General features: G+C 44.0%; 2 protein-coding genes across 2 annotated transcripts in view; one reads left to right on the forward strand and one right to left on the reverse strand.

Moving 5' to 3' along the window:
* Nucleotides 1-16,213, forward strand: part of PGM5 (phosphoglucomutase 5) — a 203,367-nt gene extending 187,154 nt beyond the window's left edge. The window contains exon 11 of the mRNA XM_003121933.7: nt 14,719-16,213. Within this exon, the coding sequence (XP_003121981.4) occupies nt 14,719-14,808 (90 nt within the window). The 3' untranslated portion in view covers nt 14,809-16,213. The remainder of the gene's footprint in view (nt 1-14,718) is intronic.
* Nucleotides 16,214-19,965: 3,752 nt separating this feature from the next.
* TMEM252 (transmembrane protein 252) lies at nt 19,966-26,980 on the reverse strand. Its single transcript, XM_003121935.5, has 2 exons — nt 26,637-26,980; nt 19,966-22,733 (listed from the first exon to the last, which is right to left on the reverse strand). Exons 1-2 carry the CDS (start codon nt 26,912-26,914, stop codon nt 22,505-22,507), a joined length of 507 nt encoding a protein of 168 aa, XP_003121983.3. The 5' UTR covers nt 26,915-26,980; the 3' UTR covers nt 19,966-22,504.
* Nucleotides 26,981-27,755: the final 775 nt, after the last annotated feature.

Consider the following 27,755-nt stretch of genomic DNA (forward strand, 5'->3'; position numbering starts at 1 on the left):
CTGATTAGGAAAATGTTTTTAAAGTGGCATTTCCCACTTATTTTAGTGAATAATATTTTCATCAGTCCAGATGGGCTAGACATTGCCATGGTAACCAACAACTCCAAAATCTCACTGTTACCATCCAAGGTTCTTGGACTCCTTAATTAATAGGTATTGATAAGAGGCCAGACAAGAAATTCAAGCAAGGCTTCACTGGGACTTGTGCAGCAGGAAGGAGTGAAAACAAGTAACAGGTTCCCTTCCTTGTTCCCTGAGTGGGGCAAGCCATTTCCTTAAATGGGGTGAGGGTAGGGGCAGGTCCAGGGGTTGGGCTGGAGGGATGACTTGAGTGATTTGCCTACCCCCTTGGTGGTGGTGTATGTACGGGGCATGTGCAGGCCCCTTCTTTTGCTCTCACATCTCAGAAGTCAGTTGGATTTTTGGTCTTTTTGTATCTTGCTGTTCATAATTTGTTCCAAAACATGCATGCAATTGTTTTTAGTCCTAAGAGTTTCTTTGTATTCTATTGCTCGTTAGTCTAGGTGCAAGTACTGAAGCAAAGGGTCCCAGGTCCCAGCCTGTCTCATCACTGGCTTAAAACCACTACTGAAGATAAGGTTTACTTCTACTTCCTATTGTATATTTACCATACCCTTGGCTGGGTGCTTGCCTCTGTGTTCTTACTCCAGGGTCCAAGTCTATGGAACATCATTGTGTTAAGGGGGAGGAAAATTTCCTTTACCCTTTGAGGTTCTTCTGGCTGGTCTAATTGACGTGAGACAGATCAACAGGAGAAAAATCAAAATTTTAAGAATAAATATTCAATGGGAGAGACCCAGAAAAACCAACTCACCAAAATGGCTGAAATCTCCACCTTAAATACCATCTTCAGCTAAAGACAAAAGAGTATGTTGGGAGTAGGGGTTTGGGGCTTCAAAAAGGAGGAAGGCAATTGACCTGGATATGGAAAAGCAAATTTTGGGAAATAAATGTTTGCTGGACCACGAAGAGACAATGGGATTCAGAGTGGACTCAGATCTCCAGGCCCCATTCCTCCCTTGCCCCCCCTCCTGGCCCATATTCTTTGCAGGTATCTCTGGTGAGAGCTCTAATTTTTTTAGGCCATTAGGGGAAAGGTTAAAATTTCTTCCTCAGTCTCTTGGGCCTTGATTAATTTTCAGCTCAGTATCATCTGCATACACTATTTACAATAGCCAAGACGTGGAAGCAACCTAAATGTCCATTGACAGAGGCATGAGAAAAGAAAATGTAGTACATATATACAATGGAATATTAATGAGCCATGAAAAAGAATGAAATAATGCCAGTTTGCAGCATCATGGATGGACCTACAAATAACCATACCAAGTGAAGTTAAACAATGAAAGACAAATGTCATATGACATCACTTAGAGGTGGACTTAAAAAAAAGGAAAGGTGCAGGAGTTCCCATTGTGGTACAGTGGAAACAAATCTGACTGGTATCCATGAGGACGTAGGTTTGATCCATGGTCTGCTCAGTGGGTTAAGGATCCAGCATTGCCGTTAGCTGTGGTGTAGGTCGCAAACATGGCTGAGATCTGGTGTTGCTGTGGCTGTGGCATAGGCCAGTGGCTACAGCTCTGATTCAACCTCTAGTCTGGGAACTTCTATACACCGTAGGTATGGCCCTAAAAAGCAAAAAAAGAAAAAAAAGAAAGAGCCTGCATGCTAAAGAGACACTTTGGAGTGGCAAATTTGCTCCGTAATAGCTAGTCACTCTGCGGAGGGGAAGAGATTTGGCTGAAAGGAACCACATCTCTTCTGCTCTTAACCCACTGGCTAGAAATTGTCAAAGGGCCCCCGCCTGAGCATAAAAGAGCCTGGAAGCTCCTTCCATGGCAGGGAGGAGAGAAACACTAGGTATTGGTGTGTGGCACCCATGACTACTGCAGGACCAAGTAATGTCAGGAAAGGCAGCTTAAGTATATTACTTGGAATAGTCTTTCTGAGCCTAGACATGATGGCATTGGAGCCAAATATCAGTAACTGATCTTTTGGAACTATAGAAAGGTGAGCTAGTTTGGATGAACATGAACCAGTGTGTGACTGTGTTCAGATTCTGTTACACAAAACAAATTCAAAAGTCGAGTGGACACCACACAGCTGGGGAGATACAGGGAGGCTGGCTGGGGTTCCAAGCTTGGTTTCTTGATCCTAAAGGGCGCCTTAAGGAAAAAGCTCTGACCACCTGTGTCTAAGAATCACCAGTCTTCATGGGTATCCTGTAGTCCTGATTTATGTTCCATATTGGGCCCCAAGTTGTATGGCCATTAAACCCAGGATGAAGAGGGTGTATGATCTGGCTTCAGGACACCTCAAAGCTCAGTCAGGAGCTTTCTGATACTAAATCCATAGGTCTCTTCTGCCCCACGTGAAGCCATACTCAGGAGCAGCCCTGTGGGTTTGTGCCACCCTCTCACCAACACACCCACCACACACATCACTGACAGTAACCAGCTTCCTGCGACAAGGCATGGTGACAATAGGGTGTACACCCCATGGTAAACCCTGGGGTCAGAAACTCAAATGATAACTCACCAACATAAATAGGGCAGCTGGACATAGAACAGAAGAAGAAGTCGTTATTTAGAACTGACATGCCATCTAAAGGCATTCAATTCATATTTCTAAAAATATATATTTGTGCCAGCAAAAATATGAGATCATAGCATGGATCTGCTGGCCATGAATCTCCAGTTTGCATGCCCCAGTCTAGCCCCATGACAGTAGGTAAGGGATCCCTATTTCATATAAAGAAAATAAAGATTCACAGAGGTTCAGTAGCTTGCCCAAGCTTGCACAGCTCAGAAGGGGTACGACCAGGCAATTTGACTTGAGAATCCATGCTTGTAACCACCTTTCTGTATTGCAGCTTTAGAATAAGTAGCACATCTTATTATCAGTGTGATTTCAACACCTGGCTATGCACCAGGGAAGCTTGTTAGAGGTACACATTTCCTGCCTGGTCCCTCGATTCACTGAAACAGCATCTCCATGGTTGGAGCCCACAACAGCATCCCCAGGTGGTTCTTACCTCATCCCCAGCTAGCAGTTTGCTGATCAATCTTTGGGAGACTTCTGTTGATGCTTTTCAGCCATTTTTCAGGAACAAGGCTTTCTGAGATCTATCCTGAGAAAGCCAAGCTGAGTCACATTATTGTCCAAACCTAGTTTTTAAAAAATGACTACTGATAACCTAGACTTTGGCTTCAAAAGAGGAGGCAAATAGCTACAAGGGGAGTTCTTTGAGAATGTGAGCTGGATAGTGGTTCTTTTTTTTTTTTTCTTTTCTTTTCTTTTCTTTTCTTTTAAACCTCTACCTTCCATCTTGCAATTATATGTCTGCTAACAGTTTTGCAGGTGGTGGTAGGGGGTGGGTGCCTATGGTTTCCTTCTAAACTGGCAGGTATATTCCATATCAGGGAAACCTTCATAGTCCACTGTGGAGTTAACCAGGGGAGAAAATGTTGAAGACATGATAGGGACATTGGAGGTAGGCAGAAATTGTGGTAATCTGAATGAATTAGTCATTTCCCATGCTTTTGCAGTGTTGTCTGTGGCAGACAGGGAGATAGATAGAAGAGGAGAAAGAAGAAAAGGGAAAGAGTGGCCAGGGGAGCAGTTTTATGAAACTGCTGTAAGCTGTGAACACTTGCAGGTTGGTCTGTGTTTGTACTACAGGACAATGAAAGGCCACCAAGATTCTGCTTGATGCCTTTGAGCTGTGCCCTCAGATGCTGGCCAGCATGTCTGTTTTCTTTCCTTCTCCAGCCCAACAAGATACTTCTTGGTATGGAACCAAGCACGGCTCCAATTTGAATAAATAGGAAAACTGGCTTCATGACTCTATTGCTTTATTTTGAATTTGCAACTAAGTGCTTCCTTTCGTCCCCTGAAATCCCAAATCCATTGCAAAAGTGGGGTGGGTGGAGGAGAAGGAGGCCAGTCTGCCTGGTCACTGTGGTTTTTGTTAAGTTCTTCACTGTGTTCCCAAAATGCTGGTTTAGTTTCTGCTTTGATTAGACTTCTTTGGGAGTATTTTATCCCTTTATATCCTAGAATGGCTTTCTCCCCCTCAGAAGGGAGCTTTTGCCGAGGCCTATTTTCTAACAAGATAGATGGGTTCCCTCGGGGGTTGGGCTTGAAATTCAGATTTATCATACTCTGTATTTTTCATACTCTGTATTTTGGTTAATTATTCATTTTTCATACTCTACATTTTGGTTAATTTTAGGTCCCTTTGGGATCAAGATAGACAGGTAGATTTATTCCATGAAAAGAGTGTTAAAGTTAGGAGCATGGTTGTTTATATTGTAATAAAGACCAAAATGTTTGCCATGCTTAGCATTTTCACTTACATTTAGCAAAAAAAAAAAAAAAAAAAAAAGAGGTATTTTATTTTCCCTTCAGGAACAGTTTTTCTTGTAGATACTTCTCAAATATGATTTGAAATAGCTAGTCATCTTTGTTACGTAAAATCTTGGCACCTGTAAACAGGGCCACATCTAGCCTCTAGGGCACCTTTGTGCAAATTAGAAAAAGGCTCCCCTCTCAAGAATGCACAGGCAAGATGCAGCCACTTGCCAGGATGCCTGGCTGGCAGAGAGGAGCTCGCATAGATTTCCACCCATACTTACTGCTTTGGGCAGGACCCTTATAAAGTGGTCCCGATGGTTAGTTACAGGTCCGTGTACTTTGCTCTCTCCGTTACATTGTGTGCATGTTCAGGAATTTTTTTTTTTATCTGTTATCTTTTTAGGGCTGCACCAGAGGCATATGGAGGTTCCCAGGCTAGGGGTCAAATTGGAGCTATAGCTGCTGTCCTGCACCACACCCATAGCAATACCAAGTCCAAGCTACATCTGTGACCTACACCACAGTTCAAGGCAATGCCAGATCTTTAACCCACTAAGCAAGGCCAGGGATTGAACCTGTGTCCTCATGGATACTAGTCAGATTTGTTAACTGCTGAGCCACAACAGGAACTCCTGTTCAAGATTTGAAGGGCACTGTAACAAAAACTTTCTCCAGTGTTGGGATGTATTGGAAACAAAGCCAGGGGACACCTCCAAGTTTATAATCAAAGTGGGTATGGGTTGCTCTACAAATACTAGGATGCAAGAAACATCACCTTTCTGTATTGTATAAATCAAACTATCCCGAACTCCCCTCTTAATTGGCCAGAATCTCAGCCATGGCCATCTGGGGCTCCTTCCCTTTTCCAGATCATACACAATAGCTCAGAGGGGATGGTGCTGGGAGTGGGCACATGCTGCCCTGAAGGAGAGTGCAAGGCTCTGAGGTGGCCATCGCCTCTGCGTGTTATCACATCCTCTGTCTGCGGCCCTGCCTTGGGCAGGGGCACAGGGGCACAGGCTGTTTTCCCAGGTGGTCCTTCCCACGGCCCACGGGCCATCCTTTCAGCACGTCCCTCCCTTCTTAGCGGTGTTCCATCCAAGAGGACTCCCACTCCCACCATTTCCAGAACTCAGAGTCCTTCTCCCTTTACTGCACTCCTGGGTTGGACGGTTTTCCTTTTCTTTGAGCTGTGGATTGTGAAGGCTTCACCCAGCCCTAGCTCCACAGGAGCACTTGGTGCTAATCAGAACCACCCAAGTACCTATTAACCCTTCATAGGCAGAGCAGTTCCTGGCTTCCACTCGGGTTGAGGAGGAGGAAGTTGAGGGACCTCATGGACAGTTTCATCTTTTTCTGGTGAATCTTCCTGATGAAGGGGGTGCAACAGCACAAAGTAGTCTCTCAGCAGATCACCCCCTGCACTAAACTCTCGAAACAATATCCCCAGCCCACCCTCCGTTTTTTAGCATCTCTTATAGGCAAGACATGTAATATTGTGAGGGAAACAGACACATTTAAGAACAATTTCGCCTGCTAGTCACTTAGAGTTTAGTTGAAGTGTGGTAGAAGAAAGAAAAGAAAAAGCCTACAAATTCTTGTCATCAGAATAAAAAGGAATCAGCAGAGAAGCACGTGAGGGGGTCAGAGAGTGGAGGGTTCCTCCCAGGGAATGTCAGAGAGAATTCATGAAAAAGGCCTTGAAGTGTGGCTGACATTGCAACATCAGTCCAAAATGAAAGAATAACACACGTAAAAGTGGAGAGGAGAGCCTGCGTGCAGGCTGCCCTGGGTTGAGAGGTCACCATTCAAGGGGTACAGTGGGGTGAGACAAAGAACAGGCAGAAGACTGAGGAGGAATTGTAGAAAGGAAGGGTGTGTTGATTGCCTGTGGGTGCCTGTGTAACAAATGACCAAAATTGGGTGACTTAAAGCCATAGAAATTTATTCCCTCAGAGTTCAGAGGCCAGATTTCTGAAATCAAGGTGTCAGCAGGCACGCACTCCCCGTGGAGGCTCTGGACCAGGCTCTTCTCCTCCATCTTCCATCTTCTGGTGGCTGCAGGCATTCTTTGGCTTGTGGCCACATCTCCACCATCTCTGTCCCCATGCTCACATCACTTTCTCCTCTGTGTGTGTCTACATCTCCTTCTGATGCTCCCTTATAAGGACTCCAGTGATTGTATGGAGGAGTTAGCTGGAAAACCCAGGCTACTCTCATCTCAAAATCTTTCACTTCATCACATCTGCAAAAACCCTGCTTTCCAAATAAGGTCACATCCACAGATTGCAAGGAATACGACATGATATCTTTGGGGGCCAAGATTTACTATTCTGCCTACCAGAGAGAGTAAGATCCAGCTATCAAGAAGCTGACAGCCATGATGAGAGAGGCAGACTGAAGTCTTGGGAAGACATCCAGCACTTTTGTGTTAGGGTTCCTACAAGTGCACTCTGGTAAGCTTGAGAGCAATTAGCAGACTCCCACTAGCCAGGGGTCATAGGGGACCTTGTTAAAGGAAGGAGCCATGGGATGAGAAGCGGGGTAGGGTGGAGAGCTATTATGGAAATAACAGCAGCAGGTTTGGCAACTCTTTGGATGTGGGGGAAAGAGAAAAAGACTCACCAAAGAGCATGTCCAGCCCAGCTGATGGAGAGCTTGATGGGCTCTGTTAGTAGCAGAAAGGGGAAGGTGATGCTATGAGCTGATTAGGTGGGGAAAGTAACTTCAATTTGTATGACATTTAGTTTCATAAGGAAAAACACTTTTTCTCATTGATGGTAGAAAGCTGGATAATGATGGCTCCTCAAAATGATCCAAGAAAAACATACTCTGGGTGTGTTTATTTTATTAATGTGATTTCATTTTAATTTGTTTTAAAACATTGATTTATTTTAGTGTAGAAAGAGACCAAAAGTAGCTGAAAAAACCCAAGAACAGGGCTGGGTCTCAGACGCTAGACTTTGAGCAAGTTGTTAATTTCCGTCCACTTGGCAGGAGTTAGTGGATCTTTATTTTTGAGATGATTGGGATCCATGCCATCCTTTTCTCTCTACCAACTCATTATTATTTCCCTCTGCTCTCTTTAGTTTCTATTTCTCCTAGGTTTTTTTTTTTTTTCCTAATTTGGACTTTTTCATCTTTCTCAAGCTCTGCTTTCTCATAATCCTGGATTAACCATGGTGCCTTATGCCATGAGGTTTATATTTGTTTTATATATACCTATTTATTTAGCTCCCACTGCTAACTGCCTTATTCTTTTATGACTTACCAATTTAAATCCCAAGGGAAAAAAATCTGATTAGCTGAGTTTTGCTTCACTCCTGGTCCAATCAGCTATGGTCAGGGGGTGGGTTCACTTGATACAAACACAAACACCTGGTCCATAGCTGGAGCAAGGCATTTGACAAGCACATTAATGAGCATACCTTAGAACAGTGGTTCTCAAAGTGTGGTCCCTGGACCAGCAGCATCAGCATCACCTGGAACTTGTTAGGCAGATTCTTGGGCCCTCCCATCAGCAACTTCAAGGGAGGGGACCAGTAATCTGCATTTTTTTAGACCCTCCAGGTGATTCTGATGCACACTTGAGTTTGAGAACTGCTTTAGGCAAAGCAAACAGCACATGGACTGAATACATGTATAAATGAAATCATGAAAGAAAGGTGGGTAATTTTTTTTATTATTATTTATTAGGGCTGCACTGGCAGCATATGGGAGTTCCCAGGCTAGGGGTCGAATTGAAGCTGCAGCTGCAGGCCCACACCACAGCCACAGCAGCCAAATCCAAGCTGTGTCTGCAACCTACACTGCAACACCGGATCCTTAACCCACTGAGTGAGGCCAGGGATTGAACCTGCATCCTCAAGGATACTACTTAGGCTCCTTATGACTGAGCCACAGCCAGAACTCCAAAGGCAGTTCATCTTTAACTCGAGGAGGTGTGTTAATGCAAGTTGCCCTTAAGCATCAGGAGAATGCGGCATTTGTTATGAATCTCTATTTTATGGATGCCAGAAGATCAGTGCTTTGATGTTGTTGAATGATCTGTGTTCTCTGGGTTTTAGTACCTGCCTCAAACTACCAACTAGGATAAGTACTGCCTTCGCCACATGGATACTTCTCTGACACTCCTAATGCACAATCCTCATTCAGACCAGCCAAGCCCTGGGCTCCCTGCACAAATTCTAACCAGTCTTACTTAAGTGATTGTGTTTCTGGTTAGTGTTTTGTTTTTCTCTAAAAAAAATCAGTTAACTGTTTACTTGGAGTTTTGTGACATTTAGATCATTTACACCTCTCCTGTCTGTTGCAGGTCAGGGCAAGAAGTTCATTTGCTAGGGGTCTCTTTTTATAGCTCTAATTTACATGAACGTGAATCTAAACAGCGGCATAAAGCGAGAGAGAAGATGGAAAAGAAAATGAAAGGAGAAACCTTCTCTGTCCCTCCAGGGGGTATGAGCAGGTTAAACCCTAATGCAGGGCCGGGCTGAGGGTGAGGTTAGCAGAGTACAAGATGTAAAGAGGTACCAAAAATTCAATAATCAAGATAAATATTGTAATGCAGTAAATCAAAAGGAATCCTCCCAAAATCCATGATAAACAAAGTATCAACATTTTAAATAGAGCCGGGTTGCATTTCCCTCTTTAGCCTGATAGGCTTATGACTCAAGATGACAGCAAAATACACCCAACCTCCCAAGTGGAGGAAGAATGCTGGAGCCACAGTGTGGAATGGATGCCTTGCTGTTCTTACTCTCGAGTGTAGAAAAGCTGTGTCAAGCCCTGAAAGAAGTACTGGAATTAGAAAAAAGATGCTATGTTTCTAATGGATTATCATTTCTATTAGTGTATTTCTTTATTCACGAAGAGTCATCTTGGAGATTCTTTTTTTTTTTTTGGTCTTTTTAGGGCCGCAGCTGCGGCATATGGAGGTTCCCAGGCTAGGGATCGAATTGGAACTGTAGCTGCCGGCCTTCGCCAGAGCCACAGCAACGCGGGATCTGAGCCACGTCTGCGACCTACATCACAGCTCACAGCAATGCCGGATCCTTAACCCACTGAGCAAGGGCAGGGATCAAACCTGCAACCTCATGGTTCCTAGTCCGATTCGTTAACCACTGAGCCACGACGGGAACTCTCAATAATACTGAATTTTTACTGTCATATTTCTCTTTAGAAATCACAACTTTGGTATACATGAATCCCAGGGACTCTTCTCATATCATCACCTATCATCATGGGAAAGAGAGGGGGAGATTAATTTTCCTGAGGCAATTGGAAAGGCCCTCAGATTGGGGAGTGAAAGAGGGCTGAAGAATGAAATGCCTGCAGACATGAGATTTCTGAGGAGGAACTGGACACAGTGCTTGAGAAGCAGAGAGAAGCCCGAGATAGTCTAATTTGGTTCTTTCATGTCACTGATGAGGGGACTGAGCCCAGAGAGGAGGCGTGCTTGGCCCAGGATCACATGTCTGTTCCGCGGCTGAGCTGAGAGGAGAATATAGAGATTCCTCTTCTACTGCTCTTTCCATGAGGCAATTCTGAATATGAGATCCGTGAATGACAAGGAAAAAACAAGCGGATAAAATAAGCCTAAGGGGAGGGCTAGGAGAAAGAGTAGGACTGTCATCACACTGCCCCAGACAAGTCCCATGTCACATGAGGGGTTAGAGAGGACTGGCTGGCCACTCCTACTGACCAAGAACAGGTAGAGAGTGGGGAGAAGAGCCTTCCTGGTTTTGTGAATTTATCAGAATTTCCAAGACGGAGTTTCCATGGTAGCTCAGTGGAAAAGAAATCCAGCTAGCATCCATGAGGATGTGGGTTCGATCCCTGGCCTCACTCAGTGGGTTGGGGATCAGGCAGTGCTGTGACTGTGGTGTGGGCTGGCAGCTGCAGCTCCAATTCAACCCCTAGCTTGAGAGCTTCCAGGCCCTTTACGAATGACCACAGAAGTCTCTACCTGTCTCATCATTTTCTTTTCATCAAACTGATAGAGCATTCTTTTTTTTCCACCAGTATTTATCCAGTGCCTCCTAAGTAGCAGGCACTTCTCTAGCTCTAAATGAGACAAAATTCCTGTCCTCATGGTGTGATCATTCATTTTAGAGCATCCATTCTATGTATACATACACATAGTCAAGCAAGAAAAAAACATTTTAGTTTATGATCCTTAAAGTAGACTTGAAGCTCCCATTTCACAAGGCTGGCAAAAAATTCAAACTTAGACACTTTTAGGGATCCCTTCCAGAATTCCCTAGGGTCCTACAAACATCTGAAGACTTTCTGGGTTCCTGGAAAATGTGTGAAAGGACCCTAATAGTGTTCAGTCCATGTTGATCATCACTGAATGTTCTTCTTCCCAAATTCTCATGGTCTATTGAACACAGATGGCTCCACAGCTTCTGAGTCAGGTTGGCTAGGAGCTCTTTGCTCAGGGGAGGAGTTCCCATGTTCAAGGTCTTCCTCTTAGGGAGTTTCCAAAAAGGTGTTTTCTTCCTTTAAGTTTCCCTAATGACCATTGAAGCCTTCTTCTCTGACATGGTCAGGATAAGGGACACATGTATTCATTACTACAGAGAGTTAAAAGAGCTAATTAAATGTTTTCATATCTTGACCATTCTGTTTTTAGCACCAAACGTATAAACATATGTTTATTTGCCAATCTTTTAATTATGACCCAAGACCTTTTCTTTGAATATGAGCATACTGTTTGGTGTTGTGATTATCTTTCTTTAAAAGATTCCCACTCACAATTCACCACCTGTAATACTCACTTTAAATTTCTTTATTGTCAGTGGGAACATAATGCCATTTGTGAGACAATCTGAAAAAAAAAAGAATTTTCTCTACTTTTAAAAATTCTCCCCAATATTTTACAGTATATCACTCATATCTAATTCGACAGGCTAATTGCCATTATCTAATTCTTTCCAAACCATTTAAGTTAATTTTCTTTTTCTTTTTCTTTTAATTTTGTCTTTTTAGGGCCCCACTCATGGCATATCGCAGTTCGCAGGCTAGGAGTCAAATCAGAGCTGCAGCTGCTGGCCTACACCACAGCAACGCCAGATCCAAGCCACCTCTATGACCTACACCACAGCTCACAGCAACACCTGATCCTTAACCCACTGAGCAAGGCCAGGGATTGAACCTGCATCCTCATGGATACTAGTCAGATTCATTTCTGCTGAGCCACACCAGGGACTTCCTAAGTTAATTTTTGTAGAGGGAACCCTTCCTTTTATTCTCACATTTCCCTGCTTTACATATAATTTAATAATTTCATAGTTTCAGTAACAAGTACTACAGGCATTAAAAGATTTAGGAACAAACTTAACTGACTCCCAATAAGCACTTAACTCAACTGCTAGAGGCAGAAGGAGGCAGGCATATTAGTGATCTCTTGGTCACAGACAGCCAATGTGCTGTGGGCATGAGTTGGGATGTTTTACAGAAGAAATGAGAAGCGCAGGTCCATCTGTAGAGTTCAGCAGAGGTCAGTTAAAGAGAACATTTGCAGTGTTTACAGCATCATTACAGCTCTGCTCCCCTACCCTCTTGCCAAGAGGTACCACCACTTAAATGAATGGAGTAGAAAATCTTGAACCTTGGAGCTTCTGGTTTCAAACAAAATAAGTCTTAATTTTTCACTTTTTGAAGTTTCCAATTGAATTTCATTGCATCTTCTTAAGTTAATTTTCACCCTTTAGGACCTCAAAGTGATTAATATTAGCGTTTTGGTGTTTTTGTTTTTGGGGTGTTTTTTTTTTGTTTGTTTGTTTTGTTTTGTTTTTTTACCATGCCCATGGCATGCAGAAGTTCCCAGGCCAGGGATCAAACCCATGCCACAGTAGTGACAATGCTGGATCCTTAACCCTAGGCCACCTGGGAACTAACTCTGATTTTAGCTTCATTCTCGTTCTCTGTCCTTGCTTTACTTCTTTTGCAGGTGTTAGTGCAGCATTAGCCCAAAAAGGGGGAGAAGAGAAGAGGGAAGAGAAGACAGGGAGAGGAGAAAGCTATAAGTCCAGTGTCTATCCAAAGGGGGTTCTTGGCTCTTAAAGAATCCAGGTGCTGCCATTTAGGCAGCATGTGAGATACAGCCTGGCTAAATGAGCCAGTGGGAAATTTTTATGGCCACCAGTTGGGTTATTAACAGGAAAAGACACCCTTCTGTTTCTATATATCACATTTATGGAACTGGGACCAGAGGGAAGCACCACATGCTTGTGTAGTTGTGAACTGGCTCTAGATTTTCATTGCTTTTCTGGCATCTAGTCACCTGGATAGAGTAAGAAAACTTAACATACATAAGCCATAAATTATTAAACTACTGGACTTGCTGCTTGAACAGTCTTTCCAAAGTACCACTCTGACAGTGTTACCTTTTAACTCAAAAAATCCCAACAATGGAGTTCCTATTGTGGCTCAGAGGTAATGAATCCGACTACTAACCATGAGGATGTGGGTTCAATCCCTGGCCTCATTCAGTGGGTTAAGGATCCAGCATTGCCATGAGCTGTGGTGTAGGTCACTGATTAGGCTCGGATCCTGCATTGCTGTGGCTGTGGTATAGGCGGGCGGCGGCAGCTCCGACTCAACCCCTAGCCTGGGAACCTCTGAGTGCCACAGATGCAGCCCTAAAAAGGAAAAACAAACAAACAAAAAAGCAACATTTCCCTATCTCCCCTTGCCTAATTAATGAAATCCTTATACTTAGGAGTTCCTGTTGTGGCTCAGTGGGTTAAGAACCTGACTAGTATTTATGAGAATGTGAGTTCAAGCCCTGGCCTTGCTCAGTGGGTTAAGGATACGGCATTGCCGTGAGCTGTGGCATAGGTCACATTTTCGGCTCAGATCTGGCTCTGGTGTAGGTCAGCAGCTGCAGCTCCAATTCAACCCCAGCCTGGGAACTTCCATATGCCCCAGGTGCAGCCATATAAAGACAGAAGGAAAAAAAAAAAAAAAAAACCCTTACATTTCACCCTGATGTTTAGGTCCAAAATCATACTTCATCCTGGCGTTTAGGTCTGCCCTGTGTCCACAGTCCACTCAGGACACACTGGACTGCTTGTGTTTCTGGTGCCCTAGGTGTTTGCTTGGATTCTTGCTGTCTTATTCCTCCATTCCTGTGTCTATTAGGAATAGGTGACATTTTCAAGTTACAGAATCTCCCTCTCCCCTCCAAAAATACAAGTTTTCTTTTCCTCCATATGATACCTTTTTTGCCAGTATTTCCCAAACTTCTTTTTTTGCCAGTATCCCTAATTAGTATTTGTCTTTAAATGAACTCATTTTGTTTTCACCTAAATCTCTACTGATTATAGAAAGTTTACATCAGTACTCTCCATGGAAAAAATAGTATCCCTTGATAAACTCCCCTGGTAAATAAAATTCACCATCAAAATAAATTCAGTCAAAACATACAATGATACCACCTTCTATCTAGATTAACTCTTATCTGAGGCATGCTGTGTCTTTGTAAAAATCTTAAAAATTGGCAGCAAATAGATTTTTTTTTACTTGATAAAATTACAAGGGTTGAAGAAGAATGGAAAATAGGGTGACTTCTCAGTGTTTTGGTGCCATGTCCATCTTGTACTACTCGCAGTCATCTTGAGTGATTCTTGGTGGGCTCCACACTTTGGAAACAGGCTGATTCCTATGAAATGATGAGCAGCTAAAGGGCAAGTTGTGATTCTCACTCCCCTTCATATCCTTAGCCTTTCTGAGAATCTATTCCTTAAGCCTCCAAACCTCCCCACCTCCTTCAAGGGGCAACTAAGGTGCTCTGAGAGCCACTGTGTTATATCATGGGGAGAAAAGAGTGGTTGTTTCTGCATCACCAGCTCATGGATTGGTCTGTTTTCTCTGAGACATCAAGAGAGTAGGTTCTTCAGGCCCATGGACGTGGGTGGAGAATGAGGGTTTTTTCTCAACTTCATGTGTGTATATACATATGTAGGGGGGTATACATGGTGGTGGGGAGAGAATGTAGCAGAGGAAGCCTGTGGGGTTTTCTGAACTCCCCTGATTCACAGAGCCCGCTTCCTTTAACACGCCAGTGCTCCTGTAGTTGGGCTGTGTGAGTTCCTCTCTTAGAGTAGTGTTTGGAGGAGCCAGATAAGACTTTGGAGATCACCCTCTCCACCTGCCCACTCCAGTCTCCTCTTATGGAAGAGAAAACCAAGGTCTAGAGAACAGGTGTCCTGCCTGCAGTGACTCGGAGCCACAAGTCAGAACTGAATCCAGATGCTTGCAACGGAAACCCATCACTGTGGCCCTCCTGTGACTCACCCGAGTTATTCACAGACTTTCTTCTTCCTTTTCCAGGCAGTGCTGAGCCCTCTCATAGCCATCGCGCTGAAAATATCCCAGATTCACGAGCGAACTGGCCGGAGGGGCCCCACTGTCATCACCTGAACGGAGGAAGACCACTCACCAAGCCAAAAGAGCGTGCTCGGCGGGGAACACTTCACTCATGCCTTCTTGCTACCTGTTTGTGCCTCTTACGACTTTGGAAAAAAAAAAAAAAAAAAAAAAAAAAGATGACTTGCTGGTGGGGGGTGGGGGTGGGGAGTAGGTGGGAAAATATCTGTTTTATTTGGGTTTTAATATCTCCAAATGCAACAAGGTCTTCAGTTTGTCTGTTAAAGCTGCACTGTCATTTGATAGCTGAGTTTTATCATAAGAGGGAACCTGTCCTTTCGAGAGAGAATCAGTGGGCTGGAATAGTCAGGGCCTCTGCATCATTGGTGACTGGTGAGAGAAGGTTCTAGAATAATGGAGGAGAGCACAGTGCCAGAAGTCAGTTGGCCCTAAGCCCCAGGTGCCCTGGGCAGACCCCAGAAGACTTTCCTCAGCACGGGGAAGATTTAACTTTTCATCCCAGGTCGGGTCTCCCACAGGTGAACATTGTAGGTGTTCTAATAGCCCACCTCATGCCCACCAACCTCCAGACGGTCATTCACCCTCATCGTGTCTCCAAAGTCCCTGTGCCACCTCCTCTCACATCTTCTAGAGCTTCCTACAAGTCACCGTGCGCACATTCAACAAAACATATCAAAGGATGTTTTCCTCTCTTATTTTGTAAATAATATTAGCTATTAAGCTGGCTGCATCCCTTCAGATTCAGCCATTCATAAGCAGGTGGGAGGTGGTTTCTTAGCAGGACTCTGTGAATGAAGGCCGGACATTTTCAGGCCCTTCCTTGATTATGTCTCACGGGTTGATACGTGGGTTGATATTGATTCTTGCTGAGAAGACAAAATACCACCACATCAGCTATCTCTCTGACTTTCTCTCTGCTATCTTATCTTCCAAGGAGGGCCTGTCTTCATACTCGTGTTTGGACACAGTTCAGATCTTACTTATCATGGCTGTAAAAGGAGACAGTGAAATGCTGTAAAAGTAGGCCATAAAGGGGATGCTGGCAGAAAACCATATTGCTTTTCTTTTTGGTGGTACAGTGGTGGGCCTGATGAAATGGGGGCAGGGGGCAAGCAGAGGGTCACAGTTGGCTGTCTCAGCCCAGAAGAAGGATATTGCAGCCCTGACAGCCTCCGCAGCCCCGCAGCCAGAGCCCTGGTGCTTGGGACCTGTTTGCCTATGTTTTGCTGCCTTGGGAACGGCACTCATTATCGTGTCATTGGCACAGATGACGTGGTGCGCTTTGACCGTTAAGCAATGTGTTATTGCTGTAGCCAAGATTAGGGCAAGCAGGGAAACCTTCCCAGCAAGGTATTTGTTTCCGTTTTCTATGCTTCTGTCAGAAACCTGCTAGGACCTTTAGTAGCCAATAAAAAAGAAGTTTCTGATTTCAACCTTATGTAAGAATTGTGGATTTTTGCTTCTTTGCTTATTGGTTTGTGTTGCTATTTAAGAAACTCTTCTGAGAAGTCTGCTTTTCAGAACACTTGCAAGGGCTGGTTTTGGTGACCATGACCTTGCAAATTTAGCAAATAAATGGAACAGAGAAGGCAGAGTGCTCAAACCTGCCTTTAGGTGTCAGAAGAAACGAATGTGGCATCTAATCTTTCATCATAAGTATCTTCATTTCAAACTAACAGGAGAATGGCTTTGAGCTGAGATTCTGGGGAACCAGTTGTGAAATGGATCAGCAATGAGTACAGCTTGCCTTGTTGTTATCATCTTTAAAGTAGAGGTCCAGGATGGTTAGCACGATTAGATGCACTCTTAGGCTTGGACAGCTAAGCTTATTTTTTCTCAAATTTTTTTTCTCAAGTTACTGAACTCTTTTTAATGTCCAACTTTGAGGTCCAAATATAAATTAATCCTCATTTTAAATCCCATTTCTTTATATCAGTATGGAGCCATGTGTGTCCAGTAGCCCTAATATATGTTCATTTATTCAATCAGCGAACACTTGTTGAACAACTATTCCATGCAGAGTCCTGGTTTGGGTGAAGAAAACAGAGGCATAAAACATTATTCCTTGAGTTTCCGTTGTGGCTCAGTGGTTAACGAATCCAACTAGGAACCTGAGGTTGCGGGTTTGATCCCTGGCCTCTCTCAGTGGGTTAACGATCTGGCATTGCTGTGAGGTGTGGTGTAGGTCGCAGATGCAGCTCAGATCCCATGTTGCTGTGGCTGTGACGTAGGCCAGCAGCTACAGCTCTGATTTGGCCCCTAGCCTTGGAACCTCCATGTGCTATAGGTGTGGCCCTGAAAAAAAAAATTCCTGCTCCTGTGAGTTTATAGTTTGGTAACAAGAGACTATGGCATACATGCAGAAAGAGTGAAGTAAATATGAAAGTTACAGTAGTGGCACAAGCAACCCGCTGTGGGAATACACAGAAAGATTGACTCAGAGATGGTGGAAGGTACTAAGAACTTAAGGGATTTCCCAAAGAGTGGAGTTTCCTGGGCCTGGTAACCATGTATATGATTTCACCAGGTGTGAATGTAATAAGAACACAAAGAGTTGAGAGGTAAGATGGCTGGAGAGGAGGCTTGCTTTGGATCTAGTGAGAGGTTGGCTTGGATGAGTGGGATTGAAGCAGCGTTATAAATACCAGGCAAAGCAAATGCCTGGGCCCAGCTATGGAAAGAAGCAGCTGCACAGCCACCTATTTTTACAGAGCTTTTTTCTCAGCGAGGTTGCCAGAGGGAAGGTCCCGCCTGGAGTGTCTCAGGACACTGCCTCCCTCTGGAACTTGCCCAAATTCACATTGCAAAAGGGTGATTTCTGCATTATGTAGAATCCAAGCTTCTCTTGCTGAATTTTACATCTTCACCTCCTCTTCCCTTATACTTGGGAGAGGTGAAAGACTGCAAATCTCTCTTCTGCAAGGAATGTTCCTTATGTTCCTAAAGATGGAGCTGTGCCAATCTATCTTAAGACCAAATGACCATGAAGATGTCCAGGAATGTCCTGGGACCCACAGAAGACAATCAGAAGGGACTATGGATAGAGCATGGCAACTGTCATGGCCAGTCTTGTGATTGGCTAACATTGAGGGGTTCACTCATTCACCATGTGCCCCCAGATCAGTGACAAGCAACAGTGTATGTAATGCAGTGGTTCCCAAGCAGGGCATTGCCACTACCCAACCGGGGCATTTAGTTAGAGAGGCATTTAGTGAGAGGGGACTAAAGATGTGAAATATCCTGCCAGGTGTTACCCAGTCCCTGAGATCAAAAAGTTGTTTTATCTCATCTAAGATTTTTGAATTTATTACCTGACCTTGAGAATGGTAGACAGCTATTATTAAAATAAGATCATTTATCAATCTTATTAATCCAAGGCACAACCTACATCTGCTGTGTTCTTGGGATAAATAGTTCTGCATGGTGTTCCAGGCTGAAGGGCTTAGATGACATGAAGGCTTTCTGCACAGGAAGCCTCAGACTGATGACCACCAGTCCTTTGGAGGCACAACAGGCTGACAGTTGGCTGAACGGAGCCAGTGTTCTCTGCTGATGTTACAGGAGATGACAGGGATAATGGTGCAGTGACTCCTGATTGGCCAGCATGGCTCAGTGTAAGGCCTGGGATTTACGCTGACAACACATCCATCAGCTGTGGCGGGTGTGGGGCATTTGAAATGCACCTTCGGGAACTGATAATGACCTAACAGATGACTCCATCTTATTGATCAAACATGGGTACTCCCGAAACACGTGGCCCCTGATATCCCTGACACCTGCCTTGATGAGATTTACGCTCCTGAGTGGAGAAGGGGCCAGAAATCATGTGCCTTTGGAAATGATGTAACTGACTGTAGATCAGCCTTTGGCCCTTCAACAGTTACAAACAGCAAGAGATTATCTGAGGCGGCAGAGCTTAGCGGAATGCCTACTCCACTCGGACCGGCTGGAGTCTTCATCAGCAGATGGCTCATGTGGTTGACAACTAACTTGGTATGTGAATCAGTCTAAGTTGTCATAGACCATTATAGAGTATGGTGAGGTGGTGTGGTATAAACCCATGTGTTTATCATCTTTCCATGTCTCTTAGCACCTAGCAAGTGCCTTGCAAAATAAGTGAGCTGAGGAGATACCTCACCAAAGACTGTATGTTTAAGTACTTGAAGGATGGATGGGATTGTCAGTAAAAGCACTTGTGAGTTTTTGAGTGGAGGGATCAAAAATATATCCACTATATCTCAAATATGCAAAGGATGCAGCACAACGTATTCTATAACTGCCCTTGTCATGCTCATCTCCGGGGCAGAGTGGGGGGAGAGTACGTATACTTGCTACTTAAAGAGACATGATAAGATTAAAATGCCGGAGAGCCACCACCATGGAGAATTTCCCTTTGCTGTTGACATGTGAGCCCACTGTTCATATTTGAGAAGAGGGAACAGGCAAATACTGCAATGGAGGTTTGCGTCTTTTCCACTTTCTCATAATCTAGTTGCCCTCCTGCATGGAGTCATAGTTCTCAATCCATCGCCGTTAATTTTATCATAAACTTCAGGAGGAAGAGGGGATACAGTGTCTCTTTCCCCTGAGTGAAACCTCTAGGAGTGGCCACTTCTGACTTCCTTTTTTTCTGCTTTTTAGGGCCATACCTGTGGCATATGGAAGTTCCCAGGCTAGGGGTCAAATCAGAGCTACAGCTCTCGGCCTACATCACAGCCACAGCAATGCTGGATCCAAGCCACATCTGCGACCTCCACCACAGCTCATGGCAATGCCAGATCCTTAACCCACTGAGCAAGGCCAGGGATCAAACTTGCATCCTCATGGATTCTAGTCAGCTTCATTAATTGCTGAGCCACAAGGAACTCCCTGTCTGACTTCTAAGTGGGTTTTAGTTGCTGGGCTTCTCTCTCAGAGGCAGGATTTGCTGTGGGTAATAACCGTGTTCTTGATGCTTACTGCAGAGTATATTTCTTTTTTTTTTTTTAAAGGCAATAAATCCCTATTAGTAGTGTTTCTTTTCAAAAAGCACCTGGCTTATTTTCTTAATCAATAGTTTATGTTCAATAATGTTAGGCTTTGCAGAAAGATTAACTCACTTGGATGCTGTTAGGTCCACATGGAGAATAAAACTTTGACTTATGATCCTCTACTAATTTTTTTCTGATACAAAACAACAAAAAAACAGGATAGTTTAAGTACAAAATTTATTGAAGTAAAGAAATTAAAACAATTTTCTCATGTAAACCACAATTTGTCTCACATGACTACCAGGAGTTGGAAAAACCATCTATTACAAATTCAAACTCTGGATGAAAGCCCAGTGATGGAGCTTGTTCACGTCAGTGAATGCACTCAGATCCCAAAGAAAATGTCAAGATGACCATCTCAGCAGAGGTATAGAAAGAGATGACAAGAGAGAGATAATAAATTGCCTTGCAAATAAATGAAGACCTTCCTGTTGGACAATCATGAGTGACTTTCCTATCCAGTTATGCTCTTGATGTCCAAGATTCAAATCACAGATGCCCCAAATCTGCCTTTGTGTAAAAGAACCAGGATTTCCGTTTTTGGCTTCCTGTGTATTCATCAGGGTAGGCTTAATCTGAGCACTCTGCAGTAATAGGGAAGAGAGGCCACAGGGGCCCCCATCCCATCTCCCCAAGCCTTAACCTTTTCGAAAGTTCTTTGTCCTTCCCAGGACTGCCCCCAAGGCCTTCCTGTGCCCTTTCACCATAGGCTGTGTGTTATCTTTAGGAACCATCTTTCATCAAGAGGATAAGAATCAGATGAAAGGAAACTTCATCAGGAGGTGGGGGCCAAGCTCCAAGGCTGAAAACGTGGAGGGCTTATGTACATTTGGAGAGAGAAGCCAGCTTATTAACCTTAAAGCAAACTTTGCTGCCCCTCCAAGGACTCTAAGATAATGCTGCAATCCTGGTGCTCCAGTTCCCACTCCCTGAGGAGGGAGTCAGGTCCAAACAGCTCCCTGGGAGGAGGGATGTAAGACAGGATTAGCACAACCTTGCACAAAGCAGTGAAGTAAATGTGTCTTTCTTTCCATGGCCCTCTGTGGACCCTTCTTCTCCCTCCTGGGAATAACTATATGTTGCTGGAAGAGTTTCTTCTCAAAGTCCCAATTTATGCATCTGTAAAATGGGAATAACCATAGCACTTACCTCTGAAGACTGTAAGGAGGGCTAAATAGAAAGCATAGAAAGTTCACAGCACAGAGCCTGCCATGTGAAAGGCATTCCATAGTTGTTAGATGTTAATCCCAGCATAAATTCCTCACTTGATAGGGGAGAGAACTGAGGCCCAGAGAGATGAAGATTCTTGCTCAAGCTTTAAAGCATCAGGCTGCATCTCCTCCCACCACTCTGCCATCTGATTTGTCTTCTTGGATTAAAACATAAAAATTAGGAGTTCCCACCATGGCGCAGCGGAAACAAATCCAACTAGGAACTATAGAGTTGTGGGTTCGATCCAAGGTCTCACTCAGTGGATTAAGGATCCGGCGTTGCCTTGAGCTGTGGTGTAGCTTGCAGATGTGGCTTGGATCCTGCGTTGCTGTGGCTGTGGTGTAGGCTGGCGGCTGTATCTCCAATTAGACCCCTAGCCTGGGAAACTCCACATGGTGCAATGGTGCAGGTGTGGTCCTGAAAGGCAAAAAAAAAAAAAAAAAAAAAAAAAAACCCAAAAAACATGAAAAATATAATAAAGCCGAAGAGGCATCATTGGGCTTTAAAATAAATGCCCTGAATCTAAAATACCTGACTTTATATCTTAGAAAACAAAGAATTTTCTGTTAATGATCAGAATACTACCATATAATCTCACAATCTTTTTTCTTCAAATTCTAGAAATTTATAATTACATTGTAATATATGTGTACTTTAAAATTTTGCGAGGCTTATGTCAAATTCTATATTAATACAACCTATGGCTAGTACAAATTCTTTTCTTCCTGCATTCTGTGTAGTATGAATTTTTAAGTATGCTCTTTATTCAACTGGAGTCTCCAAGAAAGCTTGTCATATATGTTCATACAACCATCCCATCCTTAAAATACTCATTTAAAATTTTGTGCTTGAACCATTTTGAAAGCACATATTGAAGTCACTTTGCTTCCACATAGAAATAAAATACACATACTTAAAATCATGTGATCATGGGTTCCAGGGGCAAATCTCTTACAGTGTGAATTACTATGTCACTCTGGTAACACGGTCAAGGAGGGTAACTATGCAACCAGCCAGCAGAACCCACAGTTTAAATGGTAATGACCCTTCATTTCCAGCATACTTTCCCTTTGTGATTATTAGGTAATGCAGCACATGAAGGTGTGTGGTGTCCCCATAAGCAGCATCTTTCCCCCTCTGCTGGGGACCGAGGTGATGGGAGAGGAGTCGACGGGGGAGTAGAAAGTCTCTCTGTGGAGTAGAGCTCTCACAACACTTTTGCAATCCAAAAGCTGACCTGGGTTGGGATTAGTTCAAATCCTTGCAAATGTTCCTTGGTGTTGACCACATCCTTCCAGGCCGCACTCTGCCCTCGCAGGCCAAGCACCTGTGTGGAATTGCATTGTTGTCACACACAGCATCCCCTCTGTGGGCTCTCATGTGGGGTCACTGATGTGGCTTTTCCTACCACCATCCCTGCCTGCATTTATTATTAGCAGCTGCATCCCACGAGAGTATATCCTGAGGGATGTAGAAGTTCTCCTGCTTCAGCACTCTTGGCTTTGCCTCTGCGATGGTATTGCTTCCACCACGCTGTCTGCTACTGACTCATTGTAGGATGGTGGGGCTTCGGGGTGGGCATCATCTTCATCTTCATATATGAGGCCTGTCTCTGAATATGGAGGTGGAGGAACACAAAGGGCCTCTGGTTCTGCAGGACAGGCTTGCTTTTCAGCATCAAGCCTCTCTTCATAAGCAGGAGGGTAAAAATCTGGCCTAGAGGACAAAATGCCACAAACATACATGTGTTATTTAACTGGTTAATGCCAAAGAGGCATATGTCTCCTTCTCTCAAATCACATGGTGTGAAGTTAAACTGTTAAGAAACATTGATTTTGAAACAGATGTTCTTCTTCCCTGGAATCACCAGTTTTAAAATGTGCTGCTCTTCTAGCAAAAACTTCTTTATCAGCCATGGGACATGTGCCTCCATAATCATATTTTCCCCAGTGGATTATTCCAAGCTATTCCTTCTCTCTTATTGGAACGCATAGCTTTCAGCCTGAGATCCTTATCAGGGGCAGGGGACAAAGGAGCCTTGACTGTGAAACATCTCTCTACCCAGTTTTTTAGTTCATTCACATCCTTTTCCCCATTCACACACACCGTCTACTACTCAGTGGCACTCGCTGTCTCGGATCCTCACAGCCAACAAAATAATGAATGAAAACCAGCTCTGTGCTAAACTATATCCATGCTTCTCCCTTTCCTGTTACTCTTTCAAGTCTCAGCAGCTAGTTTCCAAAAAAATTTACTCATTCCTCAAACTAGTTCAGCTGACAACTTTATATAGATTGCAGCAGTGGCCCTTTCCATGCCAACAGGCTAATGGCTAAAGGAGCCATTCATGCCAGAGTGGATGGACTCATTGGCAATCTTGCCAAGCGTTGTTAATTGCTAAATCCTCTGGCTTCTCCATCATGAATGGGATCAGGGGTGGCATGGAGGTGAAGAAGAGAGGGGGTGAGCTTGATTGAGTTGTGTATTTATAGAGTGAATCCTTCCAGTGCCCACAGGGAGTGTTTGTGGTGCGTAACCACAACAGAACAGGGACTGCCATTCGTAGCCACAGCTCCATTCCAAATGTTACCAGGCCCAAAGCCAAATAGTTGAAGGAGTTGTCTACTGTACGGCATAAACCTCAGGCTTGTCTCAGAATAGCCAAGGCTCTATATGACATGGGGCACATGTGTAGGCACTGAAGACAGGTAAGATGTTCCCTGGAATGACCAGAGGGGCTCCAGGATGACAGGTGCCTGCCCCAAATCCACACACTTCTCCCAACCCCCACCCTCCCCACATCAGTTCACATTCCAAGTAGGATAAATTCCACCATTGCAGAACCATTGGCTTTGATACCTCCACCTGGGTACCTGTTTTGGATGCAAATGCTTCTGAGAAATGGAATTTCCCATTTACTGACCTACTAGCCCTTCTGAGTGGGCAGGGCATCTATTAAATGTAACAGAAAGAGGCAGTAAAATGGGGCTGTCATGATGTCCATAAGTTAAAGTATTTCAGCACAGACAATGCAATTTTATGAATGTGTTAGTAAATTTAAGCTACATCCTAAAGGCAATCAATTATTCATGTCAGGAATTCATCAGGAAGCAATCATCTAACATTTATATATTTTTAAAAAATTCATTACTCTAGAAGCATCTTCTACAATCACTTCAGTTAGCAAATCCAGAGACCTTGCAGTAAGTATCATAAGCACTAGAATGGGTTTTGTTTATTGTAATTAGTATCTTAATTAATTAGCATAATAATGTCAAAATAATTATCATGGATAAAATTACCTATATTCAAGATAGGAGTAGCTACCTTAAAAAATACTTTTGAGGAGTTCCCGTCGTGGCGCAGTGGTTAACGATTCCGACTAGGAACAATAAGGTTGTGGGTTCGGTCCCTGCCCTTGCTCAGTGGGTTGAGGATCCAGCGTTGGTGTAGGTCGCAGACGTGGCTCGGATCCCGCGTTGCTGTGGCTCTGGTGTAGGCCGGCGGCTACAGCTCCGATTCAACCCCTAGCCTGGGAACCTCCATATGCTGCGGGAGCGGCCCAAAGAAATAGCAAAAAGACAAAAAAAAAAAAAATACTTTCGAGGAAGGGGGCAAAAGGATTTATGGAAACTGGAGGTCCCGTCGTGGCTCAGCAGTTAGCGAGCCTGGGTAGCATCCATGAGGATGTGGGTTCGATCCCTGGCCTCGCTCAGTGGGTTAAGGATCCGGCATTGCCGCAAGTTGTGGTGTAGGTCGCAGAAGTGGCTCTGGTATAGGCTGTCAGCTACAGCTCCGATTGGACCCCTAGCCTGGGAACCTCCATATGCTGTGAGTTCGGCCCTGAAGAGACAAAAAGACCAAAAAAAAAAAAAAAAAAAAAAAAAGAATTTATGGAATCTTACAGCCTGTACCTTAAAGATGATGCCTGAGGATTTATCACTAAATGATTCTGTGTTCAGCCAAGAATTAGCAGATTTTGGTTGTCAGATGTTGACCATAAGGTTAACTGAAAATTTTTTATTGTGGTAAAACACATATAACATAAAATTCCCCATTTTAGTTATTTTAAGTGCACAGATCAACTTTTTTTTCTTTATTTTTAGGGCCGCACCTGAGGCATATGGAAGTTTCCAGGCTAGGGGTCGAATCGGAGCTGCAGCTGCCTGCCTACACCACAGACACATTAACACCAGATTCAAGTCACATCTGTGATCTCTGGCCCAGCTTGCTGCAATGCTGGATCCTTAACCCACTGAGTGGGACCAGGGATTGAATCCACATCCTCACAGACACTATGTCGGGTTTTTAACCCACTGAGCTGCAACGAGAACTCCAGCTCAGCGGCTTTAAATACATGCAAATATTTTTGCAACATCACCATTATCCAGTTTCAGAATTCTTCCACAATCCCACACAGAAACTCTGTATGCATTAAACAGTAACTGCCCATTCCTTCCTCCTCCCAGCCCCTGGTAACCACTATCCCACATTCTGTCTGTGAATCTGACTACTCTAGGTACCTCAGATAGGTGGAATCATGCAGTATTTATCTTTTTGTGTCTGGCTTATTTCACTTAATGTCTTCAAGGTTCATCCATATTGTAGCATGCATCAGTATTTCCTTTTTTTAAGGATGAACAATATTCCATCTTTTGTATGTTATATATTTTATTTATCCATTCATCCACTGATGGATATTTGGGTTGTTTCCACCTTCTGGCTATTGTGCAGAATGCTGCTGTGAACCTTGGTGTACAAATATCTGTTCAAATCCCTGCTTTCACTTCTTTTGTCTATATACCCAGAAGTGGAATTGTGAGATCAGATGGCACTTTTATGTTTAATGTTTCGAGGAAACTCCAGGCCATTTTCTAGAGCAGCTACCTCATTTTACATTCCCATCAGCAGCAAAAAAGGTCTCCAATTTCTCCACATCCCTGCTATCCTTCTTGTTTCCTCCATCCCTTCTTTCTTTCCTTCCTTCCTTCCCTCCTTCCTTTCTCTTTCTTTTGTCTCTTTCTTTTTTAAATAATAGCCATCCTAATGGGTCTGAGGCAGTAAGGTTAACCAGATCTTACCTCAGGAATATTATATACCTGGTATCAAAGAAATCATTCATGCACCTAAGAGGAAGGTAAGCTGGGACTTCGATGAGTTTATAGAGACAACAGAGCTGATTCCTGCTTGCTCATTTGTTGTGTGGCCGAATTTGATCTGGGACTTGCTTTCCTTCTGACCCTATAGGCAGGTTATGAGGAATAACTAACCATCACCTGCCTCTAAGGACAGCTCTCATGATACTACAAAAGAACTTGAGTTGGGCCTTAAAAACTGGCTTAGGTAGATTTTCAATGGTGGTTGGGGGGCGGGGGGGGCGGTTATTCTCTGAAATAAATTCCCTCTACTTCACGGTTTTCCCCAGAGTTCAATACCATTCTTCCTTATGACTAATCCCAAACTAATTCCTGATTTTTAAAGCTTTAATTGGAGACACATAGCCCCATGGGACATGTAAGTTGCTCCACAATGGGATTAGAAGTCCTTCACCTTTTGCAGAACTCATCCCCCTCGAAGCTCCCCCCACCGCCCCGAGTCCTCCGGCTTCTCAGCACCTACCTGTCCACTGTGGCCAAGGGCACGGCCCCCTGAGCACGGTGCTGTCTGAGCACCCGGCCGAACACCCCTTTGCTTTCACTGGCCTGGCGGTAGGTGCTCCAGAAAATTCCACTCAGAAGGATCACAAACCCCAGAGGCAGAAGCACATAGGCCAGAATCAGGTTCCCTTGGCAGCTGAACATGGAGCCTGTGGAAATGAAGTAGGCTCCCAGGCAGATCATCAGGAAGCCCATCAGGAGGGCAAAGGCACAGAGAACTAGACTGGATCTGTTACACATCCCTGCTTCTTTGGAAGCCAGCTCCCCAACCTTTCCACTCCCCTGCTCCCCTTGCTCAGAGAGAATGCTCTCATTAGCCAGCTCGCAGCTTTATACCTCTGGGACCAACTGGCCTTTGGACAATTAAATGAAGCAGGCACTTAGAAGCTATTCATTAACCATTGAAAGTAACTGTAATATCCTTGGACGATTAACCTAAAAACACAGCATTGTGTACTGCAGAGAGGAGAGGCTTTTCATAGTGGCCTTGATTTTCTGAGCAGGACAGGATCCTGGGCTAACCCCAGTTATGTGAGGGAAGCCCTCTCCCATCCTTTGAATAAAAGGGTCTCTTGATCCCTGTGGTGGGTGATTCCCAATTAATGCTAGAGAAGAGAAATTCACATTCCTTGCTGAGTTCATTTCTTGCTGGTTTGTCAGAGAGTCCTTTTCGAATTGCTTCTTGCTTTTGCTGTCCTAATAAGATACTGTTGAAGGTTCTAACCATGTTGAGTGCCTCTATCAGTGAATCTCCCTTTACTGTCCTCCCACTATGATGCTGGACAAATTCCAAGAGAACAGCCCAGGGGTAACTCCCTGATTTGAAGGGCAGTGTCAGCAGGTGGCGAGAATCATTGTAATAGAGCCTCCAGGAATGTGAGGGGATTTTTGAGGACGGCTGTAAATGGGAATGATCTGGTGACTTCTGTTCTGATGCTGATTTTGTATCTGTTCCATTCTTGGGGCCCAAATGTTGAAATCCTAGGGTCATTTCTGGTTAATACCCAGGTGTTAGATTTTTTTTTTTTTTTTTTTTTTTTTTTTTTTTTTTTTTTTTTTTTTTTTACTTATTGCTCAACCA

This window comes from Sus scrofa, chromosome 1 (genome assembly GCF_054392235.1).
Source record: "Sus scrofa isolate SSC_HxYL_T2T_F1_AM1 chromosome 1, Sscrofa_HxYL_maternal_Yorkshire_Landrace_v2.0, whole genome shotgun sequence".
NCBI classification, from domain to species: domain Eukaryota; kingdom Metazoa; phylum Chordata; class Mammalia; order Artiodactyla; family Suidae; genus Sus; species Sus scrofa.

Bases quoted from the DNA above. Each gene is read 5' to 3' on its own strand.
- TMEM252 (XM_003121935.5), bottom strand. From the start codon at position 26,914: ATGTGTAACAGATCCAGTCTAGTTCTCTGTGCCTTTGCCCTCCTGATG. The intron at 22,734-26,636 runs GTAGGTGCTGAG...TTTGTCCTCTAG, and splicing joins CCCTTGGCCACAGTGGACAG to GCCAGATTTTTACCCTCCTG.